General features: G+C 39.2%; 1 protein-coding gene across 3 annotated transcripts; it reads right to left on the bottom strand.

Annotated features, from left to right (window-relative positions):
• Positions 1-3,356: 3,356 nt before the first annotated feature.
• On the bottom strand, positions 3,357-20,036 carry LOC143718849 (uncharacterized). Of its 3 annotated transcripts, none has more exons than XM_077209695.1 (15): positions 19,665-20,036; positions 18,082-18,237; positions 11,908-11,964; positions 11,637-11,692; positions 10,939-11,005; positions 10,383-10,508; positions 9,125-9,303; positions 8,653-8,793; positions 8,202-8,506; positions 7,514-7,652; positions 6,761-7,198; positions 6,492-6,605; positions 5,621-5,758; positions 5,425-5,479; positions 3,357-5,264 (listed from the first exon to the last, which is right to left on the bottom strand). In XM_077209695.1, the coding sequence occupies exons 2-15, from the start codon at positions 18,134-18,136 to the stop codon at positions 4,840-4,842; spliced, it is 2,295 nt and encodes a 764-aa protein (XP_077065810.1). In that variant the 5' UTR covers positions 18,137-18,237; positions 19,665-20,036; the 3' UTR covers positions 3,357-4,839. The 3 variants fall into 3 exon arrangements, with proteins under 3 accessions (XP_077065810.1, XP_077065812.1, XP_077065811.1); XM_077209697.1 differs by having other exon boundaries at positions 11,567-11,692; positions 19,665-19,980; XM_077209696.1 differs by having other exon boundaries at positions 9,125-9,285; positions 19,665-19,965.
• Positions 20,037-22,731: the final 2,695 nt, after the last annotated feature.

The raw sequence follows: 22,731 nt of genomic DNA, 5'->3' as shown, positions 1-22,731 counted from the left end.
CTCTCTCTCTCTCTCTCTCTCTCTCTCTCTCTCTCTCTCATTGATTCATTGATATACTCTCACATTTTTTGTTTACTGCTCACTAAGTCAGAGGTTGTCAATCATGAACCTATGGACCCCCCTCTAGGTCCGTTCAAACTATGAACAATAAATAATCATTAATATATTAGCGTCCACACCAACAAACAATATTGTTCTGTTTATTATAAGCACACTCTGCAGTACTTTTCAGTCAACACTTGGATGAAAATGTCAGATTTCTTGGTAACACAACATAATTAATAACTTTAATAACTTTGACAAACACAAATAAATGCATTGCAATTAACTTTATCAAATACTTACTTTAAATATCCTTATATGACCATTGTTTGGGTTCATTGCCCCACTACTGTATTGTACAGAAAGAGATTTACATCTGGTTGTACTGTAAAGCAACTAAATCAGCCAAGGATTATATAATAAGTTGTTTCTTTTGAATGAATGAATGAATGTATGTATGTATGAATGCATGCATGCATGAGGTGGATTGGATATGCAAAATTGACCGTATGAGTGTGTATGGGTGTGAGTGTGCTTCAGGAAGGGAATCCGGCGTAAAACCTGTGCCAGATATATATACACTAAATTGCCAAAAGTTTTGGGACGTATGCCTTTAAGTGCACATGAACTTTAATGACATCCCATTCTTAATCCGTAAGGTTTCATATGGAATTGGCCCACCCTTTGCAGCTATAACAGTTTCAACTCTTCTGGGAAGGCTTTCCACAAGGTTTAGGAGTGTGTTAATGTTGACCATTCTTCTAGAAGCGCATTTGTGAGGTCAGGCACTGATATTGGGTGAGAAAGCCTGGCTCGCAGTGTCCGCTCTGATTCCTCCCAAAGGTGTTCTATCCGGTTGAGGTCAGGACTCTGTGCAGGCCAGTAAAGTTCCTCCACACCAAACTCGTTCATCCATGTCTTTATGGACCTTGCTTTGTGCACTGGTGTGCAGTCATGTTGGAACAGGAAGGGGTCATCCCCAAACGGTTCCCTTAAAGTTGGGAGCATGAAATTGTCCAAAATGTCTTGGTGCTGAAGCATTAAGGGTTCCTTTCAGTGGAACTAAGGGGCCAAGTCCCTGGAAAACCCTGGAAAACAAACCCACACCATAATCCCCCCTCCACCAAACATTTTACACTTTACACTCTTTCACAAATGTTTGTACAAGCAGTCTGCATGCCTAGGTGCTTGATTTTATACAACTGTGGCCATGGAAGTGATTGGAACACCTGAATTAGCTTAATTATTTGGAGGGGTGTCCCAATACTTTTGGCAATATAATGTATGTATACTTTCCTGGACCCTCAGTTGAAAACCATGCTTCAAGTGTCTGATCATGCTCTGTTGCTCCAAATCCCCACAACTAAATGCTCCTTCCACTCATGCGTCTGAGGGGGGTTGATCAGGGTCAAAATATTATGCAACTAACCTGACCTTCATTCACTGTGCGTCCCAATGGATTCACGCGGTGGGAGAACGAAGAAGATGCAAAAACACGCATAGATACTCCATCTCTACTCGGCTGCTTTACACATGAAAGTACCTTTTAGCGGTTCATTTCCATGAAGTTGGAGTAAAACTCAGCACCAAGCAAGAAAGCAGGTTATCCGTGACAGCATAATTCATTATACAGAAGCTCATTACATACCGTTCACGTGAGCAGAGCATTAAATCGCTGGATTGGCTTGAGCGAGGCTTTCAGTATGGAGAAGGATGAATGCATGCTTGATTTATGTTGGAATAAGCTTCTTGTTTGATGGTTATCATCGTTTTACACAGTTCACGTTTAAAACCCTTTCATCTCTCTGAACATCAAAAACCAGAATTGCAGCAAATAAAAAAAATCCCTGTATTACATTATTCATCTTAATTTGCCTGAGTGGCCTATGTCAGATGGAATTTGTTGGTAATTGCAAGAGGTGTGTCCATGTTGTGAAATTTGCAGTAAGCCTGCTATTTGTCAAACCACTATCGTATGTACATCAGTGTATTTCACATGCTTTAAGTAAGGGATAATGTCCACTTCACATAATTGTTTTTTTGGCAATATCTTGCATGTTAGAGGGCTATCATTTCATTTCAAATAGAAAAAAGTGGCCTATACCAACAAATTTAATAGACTCTTTGACATTATCAGGCAGAACGATTCTCTTTTTTCAAAACTGCGTTGATCCATATAAACCGTACTAAATAAAAACTGCTATTTTTATTTCATATGATAGTTATAGAAACCATTGTGAGTCACAATATAGCAGCAATGAAGTATTGGTATGAAAAGTGAGAGATAGCGGAGTGATATCTAGTTAAGCAGTGAATATAAAGAAAAATTTTATCACTCAATGCCACGATTATCCAAACGAATATGAGTATTCCAGAAAACTTTGTAATAAAATAATGAAATAATCTAAAACTATACAATTATAATTAAAAAAAAAATCTAAATGCTCTATTACAGAGTAATCCACATTACAACAGAATCAACAATAAAGGAGAATTTTTTTAACCATAATAAATCAATAATATTATGCCAATGTCTCATATAAGCATCAATTTTACATATTTTTTTGATCAAGTTTTGATCACATTGTGTTAGTGAGCTCACATCCCGTCAAACATTTTGAGCGATCTAATTAACACATTCAAGTAATTAAAGCACAGAGAAGCTGAAATTCTGCTTTGCAAAAGGTAGCAAATATGAATAATGCATGGTTGTGTAAACTGTATTCATTGGGATCACTGAATAGTTAATCAGTTTGTGTGAATTAATATGATTGGTGTGAAGTGTGTTTCAAATCAGAAAGCAGATCTTTTCATAAGGGTTACCTGATGTGTATGTTTCATTTCTACCATCCAGCAACTTCAAAAGCCTTCTCTGCTTAGATGATTTACACTGCAGTTTAACACTAACCATGATCCAGACAGAAAGGCAATCAAGCTCCTGCTAAGTTCTAACCATCTACAAATGTAGACTTGAAATGTTGAAAATTAAATGAACTTCACAGAGGCTCAACCCATTTCCAGCAGGAGCAAAGGCGGTTATAGACTGAAACGGTGTACGAAGAATTAATTGCTGACACCACATTACAGGAACATTATGGGCAGTGATATAATTCAATGAGGCAACCTAAGGGACATTTAAAAGAAAATGAAGGCATAGTGATCACCATGATTGCTTAGAGTAATTTCACACAAGGTATACTAAATTTACCAAACGTATTTAATAATGAAACTTACTAAGCTGAGCTCATCAGTATAACAAAATAAAAATATAACAAAAAAAAATTAAAAATTGAAAAGACAGAAACAGACACAGGTGGGAAAATCAATTAAGACTTTAATTTGACTGTTTTAAGTTTACTATAGGACTTTAACGTGGATAGTTGACAGAGTTTAAATAAATTACTCAATAAATACATCAGTGAACATTTCTGATTAAACACTTAATATATTTTCTTTTTGTTGGTTGGTTGATTGGTCATTGATTTATTTAGACATGTGGCTTAAAAGAAACAATAGTTGTGTTTTGTAGGATTACATAAAAAAAAAAATTGGAGAGCCAACAATATCCAGCTGCACAAATGCTGTGATTCTCCAGCACCTGTCTGCATACTGAACTCAGGGCAATATATTTGATTATCAAACACATTGTCCTATTTACACATACACTTTCACATATAAGACTGGGACAGAATAAAGAGTCACTTTCTTTGAACATTTAAATGTGCTATTTCCCTGTTGTAGTAATGCATAAAAGCAACGGGCAGTCAAAAGGTCAAATGTCTGTAAACAACAATGGTAGACAATGTTATATGGGTCCCATTAAGAAAATTTAAACAGTAGCAGTGGAAAGATTCCTTCTTTAACTTTGCACAGTATTGTCTGGGCAGGCTTATGAATCAGCTATAAAAGCCTTTAGATTTTCCAACTTAATTACGTTAGGCTTTTTAAAAACACATTTTCTCACAAGTTCCTAACCTAATTTGTGGTTTCAATCTTGCTGAAGGTGCGTATTGGCGTCAGACCAGCATTATTGTGCACTGTATTGGTGCCTAAAGGTATATTGGTTATTCTGTCCTAAAATCTTTTGTTAATGCTTTTGGGTTAACATTAGTGCTGATGCACTAGTTCAGACAAAGCAGGTCATAATTTGATCCTAAATGGAAAAATGTACACCCGTATACACAGAAACAAGTGCTTTTGGATGCTTTAGGCACCTCATTTATGTTGCATTGAAATTGTAGATACAGAACATGCTGGCACGTGTGTATGCGCCACACAAACACACACACACGCAGATAAAGCAGCCAAGAGAAGCGTGCTCACACATACAGGGAGCGCATACACTTCCCTGTAAATATACACAGATTGTTTGAAGCTCTCGCTGCTCCACACAGTTGCCACATGCCGACAGTTTGTCTGGCGCTGAAGCAAGAGGTAAATCAACGGGGAAACCTGCTTTTTTGTATAATTTATTCTTTTTTAATTTTTAAAGCTTTTATAAAAATACAAGTCATTGTGAAAGTGTGTGCACATGCTCTTTGTGGCTCTTTCTGAACAAGTTACCAAAGCATATCTTTCCCTCTTTCTCTCGACATTGCGTGGAGTAGAGGTTAGCAGTCAACACCAGTCAGACCTGTTTGGTCACATCAGTTGACAGAGATGGATGGATGCAAAAACGAAGGAACGAATGAGAGGATGAGGGGTCGCCTCTCGAGGGTACACGATTTGAAAGGTGGTAGATTGCCAATCATGCATCCAATTAGCCACACACATGCAGACACACACTACGCCCCTTCCTCACCATTGCTCCACCATCAGATCGAGGACCCTGTTGACATTAAGGTCTGAGTCAAGGCCAAAGTCGTTCTCTAAAAATGGGGCGGTGGGGGGCGTTAGCGGGTTCAGGCCAGAGGTCAAGGTCTCCAGCCAATCAGCAGGGTCAAAAACAAGAACCTCTGACCTTCTTTTCCTGGACAGTGAGCTGGATGGTGGAGTGGTGCAGATGGGGGGAGGAGGAATTAGAGTTGGGGGTGAACCGAGGAGTGGAGCGTTGTTAGGTGAGGGAGGAAGCTCTAAAAGAAGTGAAGAGCACAGAGGAGAGGAAAGAAAGTTGTCTTCTTTTTGCCGCTTGGTCAGCTGTGATTGGTCAGGCTGCGGGGCAGGGGAGGATTCTGAGAGGATGTTGGTGGCTGATTGGACGTCTGTGATGACGGAGGAGTTATCTGAAAGATAAGGACATGAGCTCAATACAGGCATGTCAGTATGTCTGGCCAACCTAAAATGTCATCTTAAAAATGTATTGTTTTTTGCCATTGGTAAGCAACATCTTTGCTTCCTCTCTCCTGAAATGTTTCAACCACCACTGATCAAAATTTCACTCACCTGAACAATCAATAGTCTCGTCCAAAATGTCATCTATGGATTGAGTAGGGTCCATCTTAAATGGTGAGAAAAAAGAGTGGACAGGAAGTCGAACGCTTATTGCTCATTGTTGATGAACAGCAATCAATACATCAATAGTTGCATAACATAGGTAATTGTGAGAGAACAGACAGCACACAAACTCAAAAACACTCACCTGCACTCTTTGAATAGCCTCCTGTAGTTCCTCTTCCAAACTCCGAACAGTGGGCGATGCCTGTGCTGGACTGGCAGTGATTTGCATAGGCAAATCAAAGTCTTGACCAATTACATCACAAAGCTGACAGCAGTTTGCCTAATATTAGGAAAAAATACAAAGAATGTAATTCATTTCAATAGTGATATATATATATGTGCATGTTTTTTTGTGCGTAATATTAGCCATATTTATTTAAACTACGAAATACCTCAATACATCAAGATGCAATTTAAAGGGATAGTTCACTCAAAAATGAAAATTCTGTCATCATTTACTCACCCTCATGTCATTCCAAACCCATAAAACTTTTGTTCATCTTTGAAATGCAAATGAAGATATTTTAATAGCTCATCTTTTTAGTTCAAATGTGCTGCGTAACAAACATGAATTAACCTCATTGGTTCGTGCACGTCAAGCAAGCATGCTTGAGCTTCCATTTATCATAAGTGATGTGTGCTTTTATTAATGTTTATATGTGAATAAAAGCCTAAATTCAATCTGTTCAGCGTATAAAGTGTCTATTCATAAAATTTGGACTAAACCACTCATTCATATGGATTAATTTTACAATCTCTATAGAAACTTTTTGAAGTGTCAAAGTGGTAGTTGCGAAGCTGTCAATGGAGGAACAGAAATTGCTCAGATTTCATTAAAAATATCTTAATTTGTGTTCCGAAGTTGAAGGGATTTTGAATGACATGAGGATGAGCAATTAATGACAGAATTTACATTTTTTGGTGAACTAACCCTTTAATGGTGTGGTAGTATGTCACACTACTATCTTACTGGTATGTCCCTGCTTGTCTTACTAAATATTCAAAGCACGTACTTTTCCTTCACCAGTGCAGTAAGAAAAGAGCAGTTCCTGCCCGCCTGTGTCTGGTTTCCCTCTGGTGCATCCCGGCTCCTGTTGCAGGAACGAATGAAGGGAACTTCCACACAGCTGGAAAAAACAGAAGGAATGAAATAGTACATTGAATGCTTAAAGTACTTATGACTAAATAAATTCACCACAAATTAAGAGAATAAAAAATCGCCAATATTATGAAATGCCACCAATGTCCAAAAAATCCACCTATATCAATTATCCATACTCACTTGAGAGTCCTTCGCTACTTCTCTGGGTCTGCTCCTCAACCTCTCTCTCATTTCCAGCTCCACACTAAGTTCATCTACTGGCTGGCCTGGCCTCCACGTGGCACCAGAGGACATTGGAGAAGAGGATGTATGTAAGGTAGGACTGGAGCCAGCAGAAGAAGGAGAAGTGAGGTAACTGTCAGCAGCTATGCTTTGCTCCGCTAAACCCGAAGGGTGGATGTACATGGGAACAGACTTGGTGGAGGTGTTTACACTGGAAGCGATTTGGTTGAGTCTAGCAGGGTGGGAGGGTTCTAGTGTGGCCCCTAGCTGGCAAAGTGGGGCAGGGGTTAACGGGGGACGAGGCATCTGGAAAGGACGGAGTCTTTCTAGTAGTGCCGGCTTAGTGCCGGAAACTGGGAGTCCACGTTTCCGCAACTGCTGACGAAGAACTGACACCTGAGAAGGAGGAATACAGTCAATGTTCTATACAAAGCTTGTTCAAACAAACAGTTTATGAATATCATATAATCTAGAGCAAGGGTGTCCAAACCTACTTCTGGAGGGCCACTGTCCTGCAGAGTTTAACTCTAACCCTAATCAACCTCTCAAGAACCAGATAATCAAGGTGTTCATGATTGCTTGAAAACAATAATTAGGTATGTTGGAGAAGGATTGGAACTGAAGTCTGCAGGAAGCAGTCCTCCAAGAGCAGGATTGGACACCTGCTCACCTGGATCTAGAGTGAGTAATCTTAACCAATGATATTCCTACCGTTAGGTCATCAAGGTTTGAGGGGAGTAACTCTGCCTGGTGGATGGGACTTGTATCAGGAGTAGAGGGGTTTGTTGAAGGGGTTCCAGACTGAGAGGAACTTTGAGGTGTAGTTCCAGAAATCTTCGAATGGTTCTCACTATTAGTTAGATGTATAGTATAGGTATATAAGTAATTGTTTCCTGATTGCTATTCAGATCACAGAGTAGAATCTCTTAAGCTGGGTTGGCACTGTACGATATGACTTTGCTCTCTGAGACAAATTTTAGGGATCACAAACGATTTCTCCTCATAGTGTAAAATCATCAGTCTTAGATCACATACCGCTGGCTTACACTACAGAACTTAAATTCAAACTTTTGCCCCAATTTGCAGTTAGGGAAAGCTGATGCTTGTCGCCTTGAGTCAGAGCCATTGTACACATTTTGGGAGCTTGGAGTTGACAGATTTCACATTGTGTATGATGGTTACAGGCATCTATTCTGAGGATTTCAAACCCCCACTCCACCCACCCAATTTGGTCAGTGACTGCTCTGATTATACAGTCTAACATGAAAAGGTTATCTTGCCCAGTGTGCCATGGCCTTTACTCAAGATGACTGTAAAAATCATGCAGCGTACTCCCGGCTTCAATCATGGTCTGTACAAATCATGGTCTTTTTCATGGGTGCTTTATTTGGAGGTTTACCTGTTTGTCACAGTGAGCTGTTGTTGCTGGTTAAGAATTTGTAGTTGTAAGTACACTTGCTGTTGTTGCAACAGGTGGGGGTAAGAGGAATCAGTGGCCGGAGTCTGACTGTTGTTATTCTTTTGTGAAGCATTTCCGGCTCCGTTTCCAGTCCCAGTCCTTTGATCTGGGGGAATGTACTGATGGTATTTCAGCTTCCTCATTTTAGGTTTGGAATCGCGAGGCTTTCGTGGCCGTGGAGGGCGGGATGATGTTAAGGACCCACCCAGAATGGAATGAGAAGATGGAGCTCGAGGTTGTGCTGTCTTGAGGCATACAGAGAAATAATGTGAGTACTATAATTTGGAAAAATGGCATGAGCAACTGGAAGGGGGAAATAATGAATGATGAAATGGGGCGAGGAGTAAAACAACTACATCATTATTTCAAATCTAGGTCTGTGAATGCGTACCTTTGGCAGCAGTGGTGGTGTCTGGGAGGGCATGTACGTCCCTTTGGGTCTCCCAGTTGTGGATATGGAGTTTGACCCCATTACTGTCATGGTCATTGGTTGGTTGATGCACTCAGTTGCCGGGAGCAATGCCAATCTGCACTGTTTTGAGAAGATGAGTTGATAGTGGTGAAAATTCTGAGTAATTATCTTCCAGCCATTTGCGTAATTTCTGCACCACTAATGGCACGAAACAGAATATGTTCTCCTTCAGCTGTTTTCCATCAAACACCGCAAACAGATAGCAACCAATATCACCACATCGGTTCGCCCACTGTTGCAATGTTTGGGTGGTAGGGATGCTCCAATGAACAGAGAAATATTTTTGATAGCTCCACAGTTCTCGCAAAATTACATACTTCATCTTTAAACTGAAGAAGAGGATGCAAGGCAAAACGTCTAATATTGGGTAGGTGTTTTAGACCTCTTATACCTGTACATTGTTTGGGCTGATCGGCGTAGCAATAGGTGACGCATCACTTGGTGATTGGTCACCTCCTTGCCCAGGTGACGATAAGAAGCCAGGAGATTGGTGCATCCCGAGTTGCTCGGGGGATGCAGAGGCAGAAGAGGAGTTGTCATCTTCAAAGACATCTGATGGCAAAGAAGCAGCTGAGGCAGAAGAAATGGTGATGTGTGAAGCTTTTCTGCAACAATTCTGGGTATAAGTTAAATTTCATGTGGAAATGTGAAACTAATAGATAGTAATGCAAGTTTTGTTTACACATCTACACCTTGTCAGAATGTATATTTTTTCAGATTCATTTTTATAATTTTCTTTATTTAGACAGGATAGTTGGAGAGTTGGCAGGAAGAGAGAGAGGGAATGGGATTGGAGAGGTCCACAAGCCAGTATTCAAACTTGGGTCACCCGAAGCGCAACCAAGCTGCGTGTCGGAGCATTGCCGGCTATTGGCTCCCACAAATATAATTATCATTAATACACTAGGTACACTATAAACAACGTATAAATATAACTGAAATAATTGAAACTTTACCTGTAATAGCAATGCACAATATGCATTACAATTACATTTCATAAAACATTTTTTAATGCTGTTTACTGTTTTATGTGATTTTTACTTCATTTGGTGTGATTTCTAAAAAAAAATAAATAAAAGGAAGTCTCTAAGTCAACTGATCTGATCAGGGCTGCTGTTATAAAAAATTTGGTTTGCCCGCTGAATTAAGTCTGCCTAGGAGCGAAATCCACTGGCTGAAAAAAACCTTTTAATTTAGTTTATTTTATGGTATGGGACTTTATGGTATTTTATGATGTGTGGGCCATTTGAACTGTTATAATGGCCATTAAAATTATTATCACTAACGTTACAGATAATAATACATAACCTGAAGCTATATATTGAGGTTTTTTTTAGCTGGTTACGTTTTACAAGCTAACCACTTAGCATACAAGCTTAGCATATTGCTAAACGATTAGCCTTCTTGCTTAGACTGTACCCTAAAATGTTCCACTTTATGTTTTTTATATTGTCACTGTTGCATAAGTTGACAAAAAAACAATTCGTTAATCACAAAAACTATGAGAAAAATGACCCCAGTTACATGTTAGTATTATATAAGAGAGTATTTGTTTGTGTGTGAGTGTTTGTCTATGACTCTATGAAATATTTAGTTTGAGTTTATGCTATTTTGTGAGGCATCAGTTTTAGTTATTTTCAATGACTCACTGTTCTCTAGAGGCAGAATATGCCTCTGCTGGAGTTCAAGTGGTCCAGGCCGACTCTGAATTTTCTCACTCAGATCCTCAGCCAGACGAGCCTTCTTCTGCCTGTGAGCTCTACTATAACTCCTGTCTGTGAGCGAGAGACAATATGAAGAGAGAAAGTGAAAACAAGAAATGAGTGAATCAGAGACAGAGAACAAAATGAATGGTGAAAGATGGAGAATGTAAATGGAAGATCAATTGCAGTGCTTTGGAATAAGAGAGGAGAAGAAGAAGAATATTTTAAAGACAGATATGAATGATTTTTCACAAAAGAATTTGTTGTTGGGTAATCCAATTCAGGCATTCAAAAAGCTACTGATAATAAGTGCAGTACAGAAGAACCTTCAGCTGAATGATTTGCAAACACAAAGAGCTGTTTGATGAATGGGGACCGATGGATAAGTGAATGGCTAATGGACAAACCGCTCATTCCAGCTTTAAGGTTACACCTTTGTTCAGTACTGGTATTGGCTATAACTGAAGGTCAGGGAATATTGGAAAACTCTCAATGGCATCACCTGGTGCAGTTTGAGCAGTCAGACCACTAGGAGGCGACTTCTGAATGGCACCATCTTCTGTCTGACGCTGCATTGGGAAACAGCCCAGTCAAATCACCATCAGAAAACATCAAGAAGTACTATAAACCTTTATTTCTCCAAAAGTAAATGAAACATAGCACAGGGGTGAAGTTTCTGAAAAGAACTAATTGTTTGCTTTTGGTGGTAACATTCTCCTGTAAGACTACATTTTCCCTCCTGACAGTAATTATCTTGAACCAGCTGCTGTTTACTGTCTTACTAAACATAATTAACTGTGCTAACAGTGTTTCACGGCTAATACTAATAGTTTGCGACAGTAACTAGACATGTAATTACAAACATTAAATTATGCTAAAGAGGTTGAAGACCAACTCATGTCAGTTATCAGACCGTTTTTGGCATCACTGAGTACTTTGCTTATCAACACTGGCACCCTGTTTCACATCAGTCTGTTTTCATATAAACCAAAGGCATACACATACTGCTGCTGGAGTGTGTCAAGCCTGGAAGCCATTAGATCCAACCATAGTTTTAGTTTGGAACTTCTCCCTCAAATTAACTTTGAAAAGGTTTCAGTTGCATAATCAGCTATTTCATGGAAACATACCTTTTTTTTGGTTTGCTGCTAGGTCTATATTTGACTATTTCTCCTGAAACATAGATAAATAATGGCTCACCAAACCACTGCTGACTTCTTTCTCCCCAACTTTATCAGAGACAGAGGCCTTTGTACCTATAGAGCAAAGAGAAATTAAGAATGAACAAAAATACAAGCTGTTATAAAGCTATAATTTAGAATTGAAATGCATAAAGACAGCAGTCCAGCTGATTTAAAAAAATGTGACTCAAATATATTATGATTGTCCTGCCCCATAAGGGGAAATTTCATTGACTCCCTGTGGCCAAACACAAGGATCAAAATCCATAAAGACACACAGACACACTCACCAGACTCTGCATTAAGTTCATTCTGCTGTCTGCGGTTCTGTATTCTCAACTGCAGAACTGAAAAACATATACTTATTTATTATTATGCAATTAAAACAATATCTACAATGCTTTATTTAAAATACAGTCTCTGTGTTTCAGAAAACTTTAAAGCTTGAGTTTCCCACCTTGAGGAATGTGCAGTGTTACTCTGTGGATCATATCAATTTATGACTGTAAGCCCAGCATATTACAAGTAAATTTCACCACTCGGATGATCATAAATGAGTTAGATATGAAATAGGCACTGTAAACTGTTCCCTAACCTTGTCAAATATACAATCACTGTTTGTGGCACTTAAAAGAAGGTCTGCACAAACAAACATACTGGAACCAGCAGGTGAATTACAGCTAGGCCAGAGGTGGGAGGAGTCGCTTGTCCCATGATGCACTTCTGTGCTGAGTTTTGAGATCTGAGAGTGGACGTGAGAGGAAGGGGGTAACTATTTATCCCTCTGAATGTCTATTTCTGTATCCTTCCCATCCCCCATCCAGCTGTCTATCTCCCTCTCCCTCTCCCTCTCCCTCTCTTCCTCTCCCTCTCTCTCTCCCTCTCCCTCTCTCTCTCTCTCTCTCTCTCTCTCTCTCTCTCTCGCTGTCTGTCTTTCGCTCCCCCTCTCGCTGTCAATCGTGCTAAGTAAATTCTTCCTTTTACTTTACTCTGGAAGAGAATTACATGCTGAGTGGCATCAGGCCAAATCAGGTTGGAATTGTGGGATGAAAAATTTGCTGAGTGCCACTGCAACTTGTAGTAATGATGATAACTGGTGTGCTCTGATCACATAATGGCAGAGATGCATAATGATAGTTCAAGTTTTGTTCACTACTAACTGTAGAAGCCACTGATATTACTATTATATGCCTGAAAATCAATACATATAAAAAAAACACTTATTAATTCACTGTAACAGTTTAAAATTAAATTAGTTTTGTTTCCTTACAATAAAGAAAGTAATATATGGTCTCTATTACGTATTCTACTATATATACCAACAGTTGCATTATCAACAGTGCTGGTCAGAATTTTTTGCCCCCTTGGTAAATATGATCAAAGATGGCCGTAAAAAATAAATCTGCATTGTTTATCCTTTTGATATTTTATTAAAAGAATTAGCAAAAATCTAACCTTTCATTGAAGTAAAAGAATTGAAAGTGGGGGGGAATCACATTATGTGAATCTGAAGGATCTGGAGAGATTCTGTTTGGAGGAATGGTCTCTGATCTCTTGTCAGTTGTTCTCCAAAACTCAGAGCTGTTATCTTGGAAAAAGGAGGTTTCAAAAAGTATTTAAAAACTTTAGGGGGCAAATAATTGTTCCCAACACGCCACTTTTGGAGTGTTTTGGAGAAACACGTGTTTTGGAGAAAACACGAGAAAACACACGAAAAGGCCTCCTGTTGTGGTTGACTGCACTTTTACTCCGTTCTCAGCTACTGAACTCTTTCAAAATGATTGTTGGCTTCTCTAAATATCCTTCTTGTTTGTGCAGAAAGTTTAGCGGTTGACCTTTTCTAGGCAGCATCTGGGCATTTTAATGAAGCCTCCTTCCTGATAATTGAGCCAAAAGTGCCCTCTGAGACATCCAAACACTTGGATATGGTTATGTACCCTTATGCATTTGTTTCTGACATCTTTGAAATGGTATTTACTCTTCATTTTTACAGCTTGTCTTTAAGATTCACAACCTGAATAATATCTGTGTGTGTTTTTTTTATGTAGTTATTTTAATAAGGTAAGTGTGTTATCATTAGGTTTTTCATTCAGACCTGAAAGATGAAAAAAATGAAGGCTGCTATGTGTAGAATCAGATTTTGTTTTCTTCCTTTCTTTCTTTTTTTTTTGGTGGAGCCTAAGGCTGCCACAGAGACCAGTGTTATTTCTCAGGACACCAATTTCACTGATATCTGTCAGATTAGCAGTGTGGTATTGAAAAAAAAGGAACAAACAATCAAGTAAAATTTAAAATGAAATCTAGTTTTAAAAACAAGCTTTGGTGTTTAGAAACAAACAACAGAGGGAAAGATTTCAATATAGTATATCTTTAATATTTACTTTTAATAAGAAGTCTATCTCATCTTTGGAATCTGGTTTTCTAAAAAATAATGTAAAATGTGAAACAATGTCATAATTTACAATAATACAAGAACCCTCCATGGCTAATTCTCAATATTGATTGCATAATCAACACATGATGAAAAAATAGCTCAATTACCTGGTAGCCTGTAAAGCAATAATGAAAAAAATACATATTTGATGCCTATGTAATAATTTAAATATACAAATTTCATAAACATAGACTAAATTCATAGATTTTGGCAAATGTCCCTGTTCATCCTCACACTATTTCAGCAACAACAAAAAAAAAACTTTTCAGATTACTTCAGTTTTTTTTTTTGCTCATTAATTGCTGGAGCATTAAGACTATAATAGTCAATGAGAAATAAATTACAATTTTGTTATAAATCTTAAACGTTCTTCCATTGTTTTCCAAATGTATTTTTTACATTTACCTTTTGTTTACACTGTGACTCAGGATTTTCCAGAGGGGCAGCCATCTTTCTCACAACACAACACAACACAGCATATCCGAGGTCACAGCTGATCCAAGGCTCAGTACCAGAGCAAGACAAGGTTCTTCGCATTCTCTGTGCTGTCTATATGTGATCCTCCTTTTAAAAATTACAGTCTTTTTTAGGATATTAGCTAAACTGTCTAAGTTTACAAAGTGTTAATTCAATGCACTTGTGATGGAAGAGTCTTGTTATTACCAAAGAGTGCTGCTGGACAATTGTCTGAGAATTTTGCCAGCAGGATGTTTATAGGGAACCCAAGAAGAGAGGGCACCGCTTTTGAAGGGGTTCCAACCACAGATGGGAACCAACAAAGACAATCTGTCCACTGTCCACATGTCCTTCAGGGAGGACCACACTGCTGGCCCCATTTGTACAATATGAGGAAGTGCGAGAGACCGTGGAACCTCATAAAAACGGGTTGGTTGGTAACATTTCCAAAATCTCCACATTTTATAATTTGATGCATTGAGAATGCACAACAGGTTTGAATTTAACTGAACTGAGAATGTTTTTTAAATTCCAATTGTAATGAACTGAAATTCATATAACTCCAATAAGAGTTCAGTTTAAAAAGAAAAGGAAGGTTTGTCAAAGAAAAAAAAAAAAGATGACAGCCTTGTCCGAATGTTTACAGCTCTAAAAAGGTATAGATTAACGCAGTTTTTAATACATAAAGCTGCATGAGTAGCTCATTCAAAAAAATTTTATTCAAGCAAGCAACATCAATTTATGGGGCCTGTTCCATAAAGTGCATCAAGAAAATTGGGGATTATAGTCCGAAACCTGACTTGAATTAACCTAACAAATCAGTCGGGACTAAAGCGGTTCCATAAAGGACAATTTAAGTTCACACAATCTCACTAATTTGACCCATGTTCAATGCGTCAAGATCACAGTGCCGTTTTTATAGCATCAAATAACTAACTAAAAACAAACTTATTTTTAAAACAAACACTTGAATTTACATCAATGTGATGAACACTACAGTAAATGACAGAAACTATCTTTGGAAAAAAGATATGTGAAGTGTAATTTAATTATTTAGTTGGTCTCACGTCCCATTGAATAACACGGGGAGGCGGGGTTTATGAGCTATACTAGGACCGGTCACCGGGGGGCGATCGAGACGCTTTGGCTTCACTTTTCAGGGCTTGTGCGGCACGCTTGGTTCCACCAAGGGGGTAATCCATCAGCCGGAAGTTGAAGCCTCGTGGGAGCCGCCATTGTGGCAGAACTTCACCTGCTGTTAGCATTCCATTGACTCCCATTCATTTTGGCGTCACTTTGACAGCGAATAACTTTACATCTGAGGCGTCCAAAGACTTCATTTGTCCATTATATATTTCTAAATAAACACGACAATGTATAAAAGGCTCCATTACTTTGTATCTTACGTTATGGCCCCATAGAATCCGTTTTTGTTAAAAACAGGCTAACGATTGCGTCATAACCACGTGACTTTTTGTCGCACAATAGAGACATTACCGTATAGACAGGAGGAGAAGCTCGCAGGCAATCGGGGAGACGTCCCGTCAAGGGAGAAGCCCATAGATAATGAGTCCATAAAAGCAACGGGACAAAATATTTTAACAACGTTTTTGGGGAATTGGAAATAATTCGGTATGTGGCAAGTGAATACATATGAATAGATTAACGTTGGCAATTTTCACGCACAGCTACTAGAAGATTTACGTCTGTCAGACAGGTTGCTCACGTCATCAAGCTTAGTTTGAGTCGGTTTGAGTCTGCGCGTCAGGAACGGAAGTGCTAAAAAATCGCTAAAAATGAACTTCAACTGTCTCAACTGAGTTCCAATGAGATGGCTCTGTCTATGGGTTCCACACATAGACAGTAAAAGAAATGGACACAGCGACCCCATTGATTTCATCGGAGAAGACTGAAGCCTGATTATTGCACTTCCTGTCTGATCGCTGAGCGACTGCGCAGGCTCAAACTGAGCGTGACGATAGTCTGACAGTTGTACATCTTCTAGTAGCTGTGGCAAAACAAATCTGAATCACCTAATTCCTCAAAAACGTTGTTGAAATATTTTGTCCCGTTGTTTTTATGGACTCTTTATCTATGGGCTTCTCCCTTGACTTTATGCCTCTATGTCCCCCCGATTGCCTCATAGACAGTAAAAGATTGCCTGCGAGCTTCTCCTCCTGTCTATACGGTAATGTCTCTATTGTGCGACATAAAGTCGCGTGGTTATGACGCAATCGTTAGCCTGTTCTTAACAAAAACGGCTTCTACGGGGCCATAACGTAAGATACAAAGTAATGGAGCCTTTTATACATTGTCGTGTTTATTTAGAAATAAATTATGGACAAATGAAGTCTTTGGACACCTCAGATGTAAAGTTATTCGCTGTCAAAGTGACGCCAAAATGAATGGGAGTCAATGGAATGCTAACAGCAGGTGAAGTTCTGCTACAATGGCGGCTCCCGCGAGGCTTCAACTTCCTGCTGATGGATTACCCCCTTGGTTCCACATCGTTGGCTCTAGTCGGACGCCGTCTGGGTTTTTTGTGCCGTCAGTCAGCGAGAGAACTCTGATTGGCTGTTCAGCTTATGCCTAAGTCACACTACAGGATTTTAAGCCCGATTAAAGCCCGATTTGCAAATTAAGAGCTCACCGACAGGTAGGGCTGTAATCTTGTTGAAATCTGCGGGTGATCCGCGCTCACCAATCTTTATGTGTGAAATATTAAACTACGCATCAAAGAAGCTCGCTGACACCTCGCCGACGCCAGACAAATAACTAGCATGCTAAATATCTGGAGCTGTCGACCGACTCAATAGCCTTTGGTGTCACTTGTCGCGATGATCAACAGCCAATGATCAGCTTGTTATCACATTACACAAGCCTTTTGTATTTGTAACCATCGTTGCCAAACCACTACATGAGCAGGCAGCTGCTTTTTCATTATAAACATGTTTTACTCACCTCCAACTACTTCTGTAGCACAGACAATCCCTGCTGCCCGCATGTGCTTATCCATCCTTTCACCCATATCCTTTTTTTATTTTATTTCAGGGTTCTAAACAGATCATTGCGCAAACAACTTTTTTTCCCTTTTTTCTTTTTTTTGTTGCACCGCCAATTTTGTCCCAGCGTCCATTTTCAAATAGACAACTCCTATTTCGTGTCATTTCCCATTCCATTGGTGTGTCCCAAGCTTCAGATGAACTCTGCAACAACTCAGTCTTAGGCTGACAGCCTGCGTTGGAACAGGTTACTTTCTCAGCAGAGTGACTGATCCTGAGCTGCTAAATTTAATTTATGGAACCAAATCAACTGAGAATGAGTCAGACTAACTCAAAAAAGCCTGGCTTATTTGGTAAAATTGTTTTATGGAACAGGCCTCCTATTTGTAAGACCAGCTATATTCACAGAGATTTGCAAAGCCGCAAAGAACTTCACTCAGACTCCATCACCAGATCAGCCACTGGCAGCATCATCAGAACTCACATCACCAACCAAAATAGACAGACAGCTACACATGTGGGTTTTCAAAACCAGCTTGGATACAGTCGTGTGAACCTTCCTTTGTTCTTACCTGAACGGAACTTATTGCGGATAAGCAGTGACCTCTCAGACGCCAGCAAGGTCATAATGGAGAGACAGCAGAGGAAGAAGGGGTTGGGGCTTTAAAGATACGTCTTCCTCTTGCAGGGCAGATACTTGTGATGATTTCTTACGCCCTTTCCTCTACCTGAAGAGAAAGAAAGCAAAGTCACAGGAGGTCTGAACTTATCTTAGTCGCCATCAAAACGGCAAGGGAAAAACACCAGAACCAAACAACTAGCAAAGTCTGTGTACGACAGACAGAAACAGGAGGAATCAGAAGCTACCTGCTATTCTAACAGTATCACAGAGTGAAAGTAAACGGCACTGCTTAAAACACAACAGATTTCCTTTTTTCTATGCAATGAACAGACACTAGTGCTTTCAAGGCTCAAAAAGGAAGCAAAAGCAACAAAAGTGGTTCATACGTCCATGTTCCAAGTCTTCTGCAGTCATACAATGGGTTTGTGTAACAAACAGGACATTTTTCAATTTGTTATTTAAGAGAATCTTGGCATCTACACTAGTGGTCCATGGTATGTTCTTATAGAAGTAGAGACTTAACAGATCATTATTTTGAGCCTGATCTTTTTAATGAAACCTTTAATTTGATTCACAAAACCAGTCATCATCTTTCTTTTAAACAAAAATAATTTATTTATAAATCAGAGATCTGGTTCTTGAGTTTAAATCTCTGACTCGCAGCGAGTAACATCTCAGTGGTTTAAATAAAGAACTCAATTTCTATCCGTTCCTCACACAAAGCTATCATGTGTTTTTTAATTCTTTTTTGAAACTTTAAAAGGTTAGTTCGCCTAAAAATTTAAATGTGGTCATCACCCTCATGTCGTACCAAAACCACAAGACCTTCATTCATCTTTGAAAACCACTTGATTCATATGGATTACTTTTCCAATACCTTTATGAGCCTTTTGAAGCATCAACGTTTTGGTGGTATACATTAAAAATGAGGTTTCTCAGGTTTCAATGAAAATATCTTCATTTATGCTTTGAAGATGAACAAAAGTTTGGTTTGGAACCACATGAGGGTGAGTAAATGATGACAGAATTAAAATTTGTGGCTGTTTTTCAGACTGTATTTGCATGTAAAAGAGCTACATTAAAAATAAAAATTGTTCTTCTGTGTTTCACAGAAGAAAGTAAGTAACACAGGTTTTACATGAGGTTGAGTACGCAGGTTTTCATTTTTGGATTAACCATATTTTTAAACTCTTCCAATGGGAGGAAACTTTGCCCAACTAGCTAAGGCTAAAATGGCTTGTTGGAGCCTATGAAAGTGAGTGTATGTTCAGAGGCTTGAGTTACAGAATTTATTTGTTATTATTTATGTGCCTTAGAGTTGGAGTTCAAGTACCTTTCAATGTACATCTCTCTTTAATGTTAATCAGAATGCACTACCCACTGACAACAAATACTGAAGCAACAAATTGGCCTTAGATAAAAATCACAAAAACTTCTATTGTCAGACATACATACGCAGATGCCCTCACAAAAGAACACATATATTCACAGATAAATGTATAAACACACACATGAATGAAAATGAATACTCACAGTCAGACTGAACTCCCCTGAGTTTTGTCAAGAGTGGCGTTGAACAGAGATTAAAGTGGAGAGAGAGAGAGAGATTCTTGTGATTGAGGTGGAAAATGAGGGCAGAACTTGAGGCACGCTAAATCGAGGCAACGCTCAATGACAAGGTTGTTCCTTATCTTCTTTTGTGCCTGCTTGTTCATTCCCTTCCACAGGTGAATCTAGGGAGAAAAGGGCCCAGTGTTTCTTCCTCTTTTCTTCCACGCAGAATTCACCCAGCACACTTCGTTCTCTCTCTCTCTCTACCCCCACACCGAGGGGTTGAGCCAACTGTGTTGGGCTATCAAAAGAGCACCCCCCCACCACCACACACACACACACACACACACACACACACACACACACACACACACTTCCTGATAAATTCATTGTGGGTGACACTAATGGGTTGGTAACTTGCGGTGTTCCCTATCTCCTCTTTCTCTGTCTGGGGTGACAAGGCCAGACCTTCCCCCACAGGTACCTAAAGGAGCTTTCCGTGGCACATAATGTACAGTATAAAAACTACAGACATATGACGCTGCTGGATCAGAAAGGGATGTGGAGAAAGAAACTGTATTTCACTGCATTCAATTTTTCATTTTTATTTTAACTCAACTTTTTTATTGGGAAGCTTGACTTTGTGAACTGCATTCCTATGTATTCATGAAAAAAGGTCAGTCATGCAGACATGAGGTCTTGACAATGTGACCAATGACAATGTTGTTATAATTTACTCACTCTCGTGTTATTCCAAACCTGTATAATTTTCTAATTTTTGGAGATATTTTTTTTTAAAAATGTCCACACAGTTAAAGTCAATGTGATCCAATGCAGTTTGGACCCCCATGTTCTTCAAACAACTGATTTAGAACAACATCAGGTTGAGGAAATAATTACCGTATTTTCCTTTTTGAGTGAACTATCCAGTTTTAATATACTCTGGATGATGAATTTGCTCCATCAAAAGTTATATATGTATAAATATAGAGATACATAGCATGTAAAACACATCACATTAGCCAAGAAGTTCAATTTTAATCCACAAACATGCAAATATGTTTTTCTATGAGTGAGAGACGGGGGCCAGGGGAAGAGGAGGGGGTTGGGAAAGGGAGATCATTACTGCACCACCTGTTTGGTGGCTTTGACGGACAGGTTGGTGTGTGCTGCTGTATCAGCAGGTCACAGACAGCCAGCGAGTGAGAGAAAGAGAGATACAAGAGCAAAAAAAGGCAGAACAGTCCAAAACAAGTTACAAGTTGAGTGCACAACAATTTGTGTGAGACAGACAGAAGAAAGATAAAAGAAATGCACACAAAGTTGAAATCTGTACATAACAGCATTGAGCAGCTGGTAAAGCCAATATTAGCCATTTTAATAAGAGACATTAGTGTCTCAACTTTGACACTGAATATAACCATACGACCCATTATGAGCATGATTTGGCCGCTTATTTTGTGACGCACATGCAATTTATGCCATGATGTACTATTAGGGGAAAAGTGATGTAATCACGCTTCCTTCCATCGACCCCCCGAGCCCCCCTTTTGGGAATCCCTCTGTGATTAGAACCTGTTACTGTCCATCTTTGTCTTTCTGTCATCCCTCTAGCTCACCTCAATTAGCTTGTTTCATTATGTGTCACAGCAGGAGCAGCTTAACTGAAACAACACATTCCATACATACTATTGATGCCACATGTCTCATTGGCTTTGAATGATGCAAGAGAAAATGTCAAAATGACAAATATCTCTGCACACAAGGTGGGAACCTCTATTTCATCTCTTGTCATTCTCCAAGCAATATGAATTTATAGGCCTGCAGAAAATAGGATAGGGTTGGAATTGCTAATCGTGTCAAAACAATAATCACTAATATCTGCAAAGAAATATTACATTTTACAGCTACAGAAATTGTCAGCTTTTTTAGTAATTGATCAAAAGCAGTGTAAATAGGCCAGTGGTTCTCAGCTGGTGTCACTTTAGGAACCAGTTTTTACGGACGGTATTGAGTATCGTTCAAATGTAAGCAGGAATGACAAAAACGATGAAAAATTGGTCAAATATTGTATTAAATTAGCCCTTAAAGGTAACATTTTCATGATTATATAGTTAGTTGCGTTTAATAATTTTCATTCAGCACAACAACCCACTGTGTGACCCTTTTATGAGTCACGACCCAGCAGTTGAGAACCACTGAAAATAGAGAAGATGGATAACTTTAAATGTTGCAAGGCTAGTTTCTTGCATGGCTTCAGGTTGATGTGGCCATGCATAACTTGGAGTGAGTTTGCCCTCTGGTGGCATAAATATGCAACAACATCCTAGAACTAGAATATGATCTGTCATACATTACGCTTTCCTATCCGAAAAAAATACTCTTCCAGCTTCCTCAACAGCTACAGTTTCATAAATCTTTGTGCTTGGACCTCTAATCATCTCCATCTCCGCCAGGTCATTCAGACCGCTCATCCAATCTTCTTCACCACTATGCTAACAACTCCATTGCAGATCTCCCTTGTGCCTCAACATCTACATCTCAGAAAACATCAATGCCCATCATAATTAAAATAACACTCTTCCCTGAGCATTTCATAGTAACAAGCCTCTCCTTGCCACCAAAACATCTGCCATTTTGCCTAAAATGTTGCCTCTTCACTATTATCTGGAAATTATTTACTGCCTGAGAATTCATTTCAAGAGACTGTTGCAGGATTACACAGATAGGCTACTGTTTATATGCGCATACCACATTAAAGGCAGGTAACAACCATCAATGTAACAAGCACATAGTCTCGCAGAAAAAGTCAACAACATTTTATTTACGTTTCTCTCTTTCTCGCTCTTACACACAAATGCACGCATTCATACTCGACACTTATAGACGCCTGCTGTCAGCTTGATTGTGGGAGCCTCTCTCCTTGATGCTGCCAAATTGAACACCGACCCTCTGAGCACATCTGAGCTGTCACTCCCACGTACACAGACACTCCAGTCTAGCACAGCTTGTAAGGTTAAAGGAGGTGAAGTACATTCATAAACACTTT

Source organism: Siphateles boraxobius, unplaced genomic scaffold (genome assembly GCF_051911475.1).
Source record: "Siphateles boraxobius isolate OS27281-9 unplaced genomic scaffold, OSU_SipBor_1 12, whole genome shotgun sequence".
Taxonomy (NCBI): Eukaryota; Metazoa; Chordata; class Actinopteri; order Cypriniformes; family Leuciscidae; genus Siphateles; species Siphateles boraxobius.
Note: the sequence above shows the minus strand (reverse complement) of the source record. Positions and strands in the feature narration are given on the sequence as shown.

Coding starts and splice junctions, on each gene's coding strand:
- LOC143718849 (XM_077209695.1), bottom strand. CDS start 18,136: ATGACCTTGCTGGCGTCTGAGAGGTCACTGCTTATCCGCAATAAGTTC. Junction 8,507..8,652: donor CACCACCACTGCTGCCAAAG/GTACGCATTCAC, acceptor GTATGCCTCAAG/ACAGCACAACCTCGAGCTCC. Junction 6,606..6,760: donor AAGTAGCGAAGGACTCTCAA/GTGAGTATGGAT, acceptor TGTTTTTTCCAG/CTGTGTGGAAGTTCCCTTCA.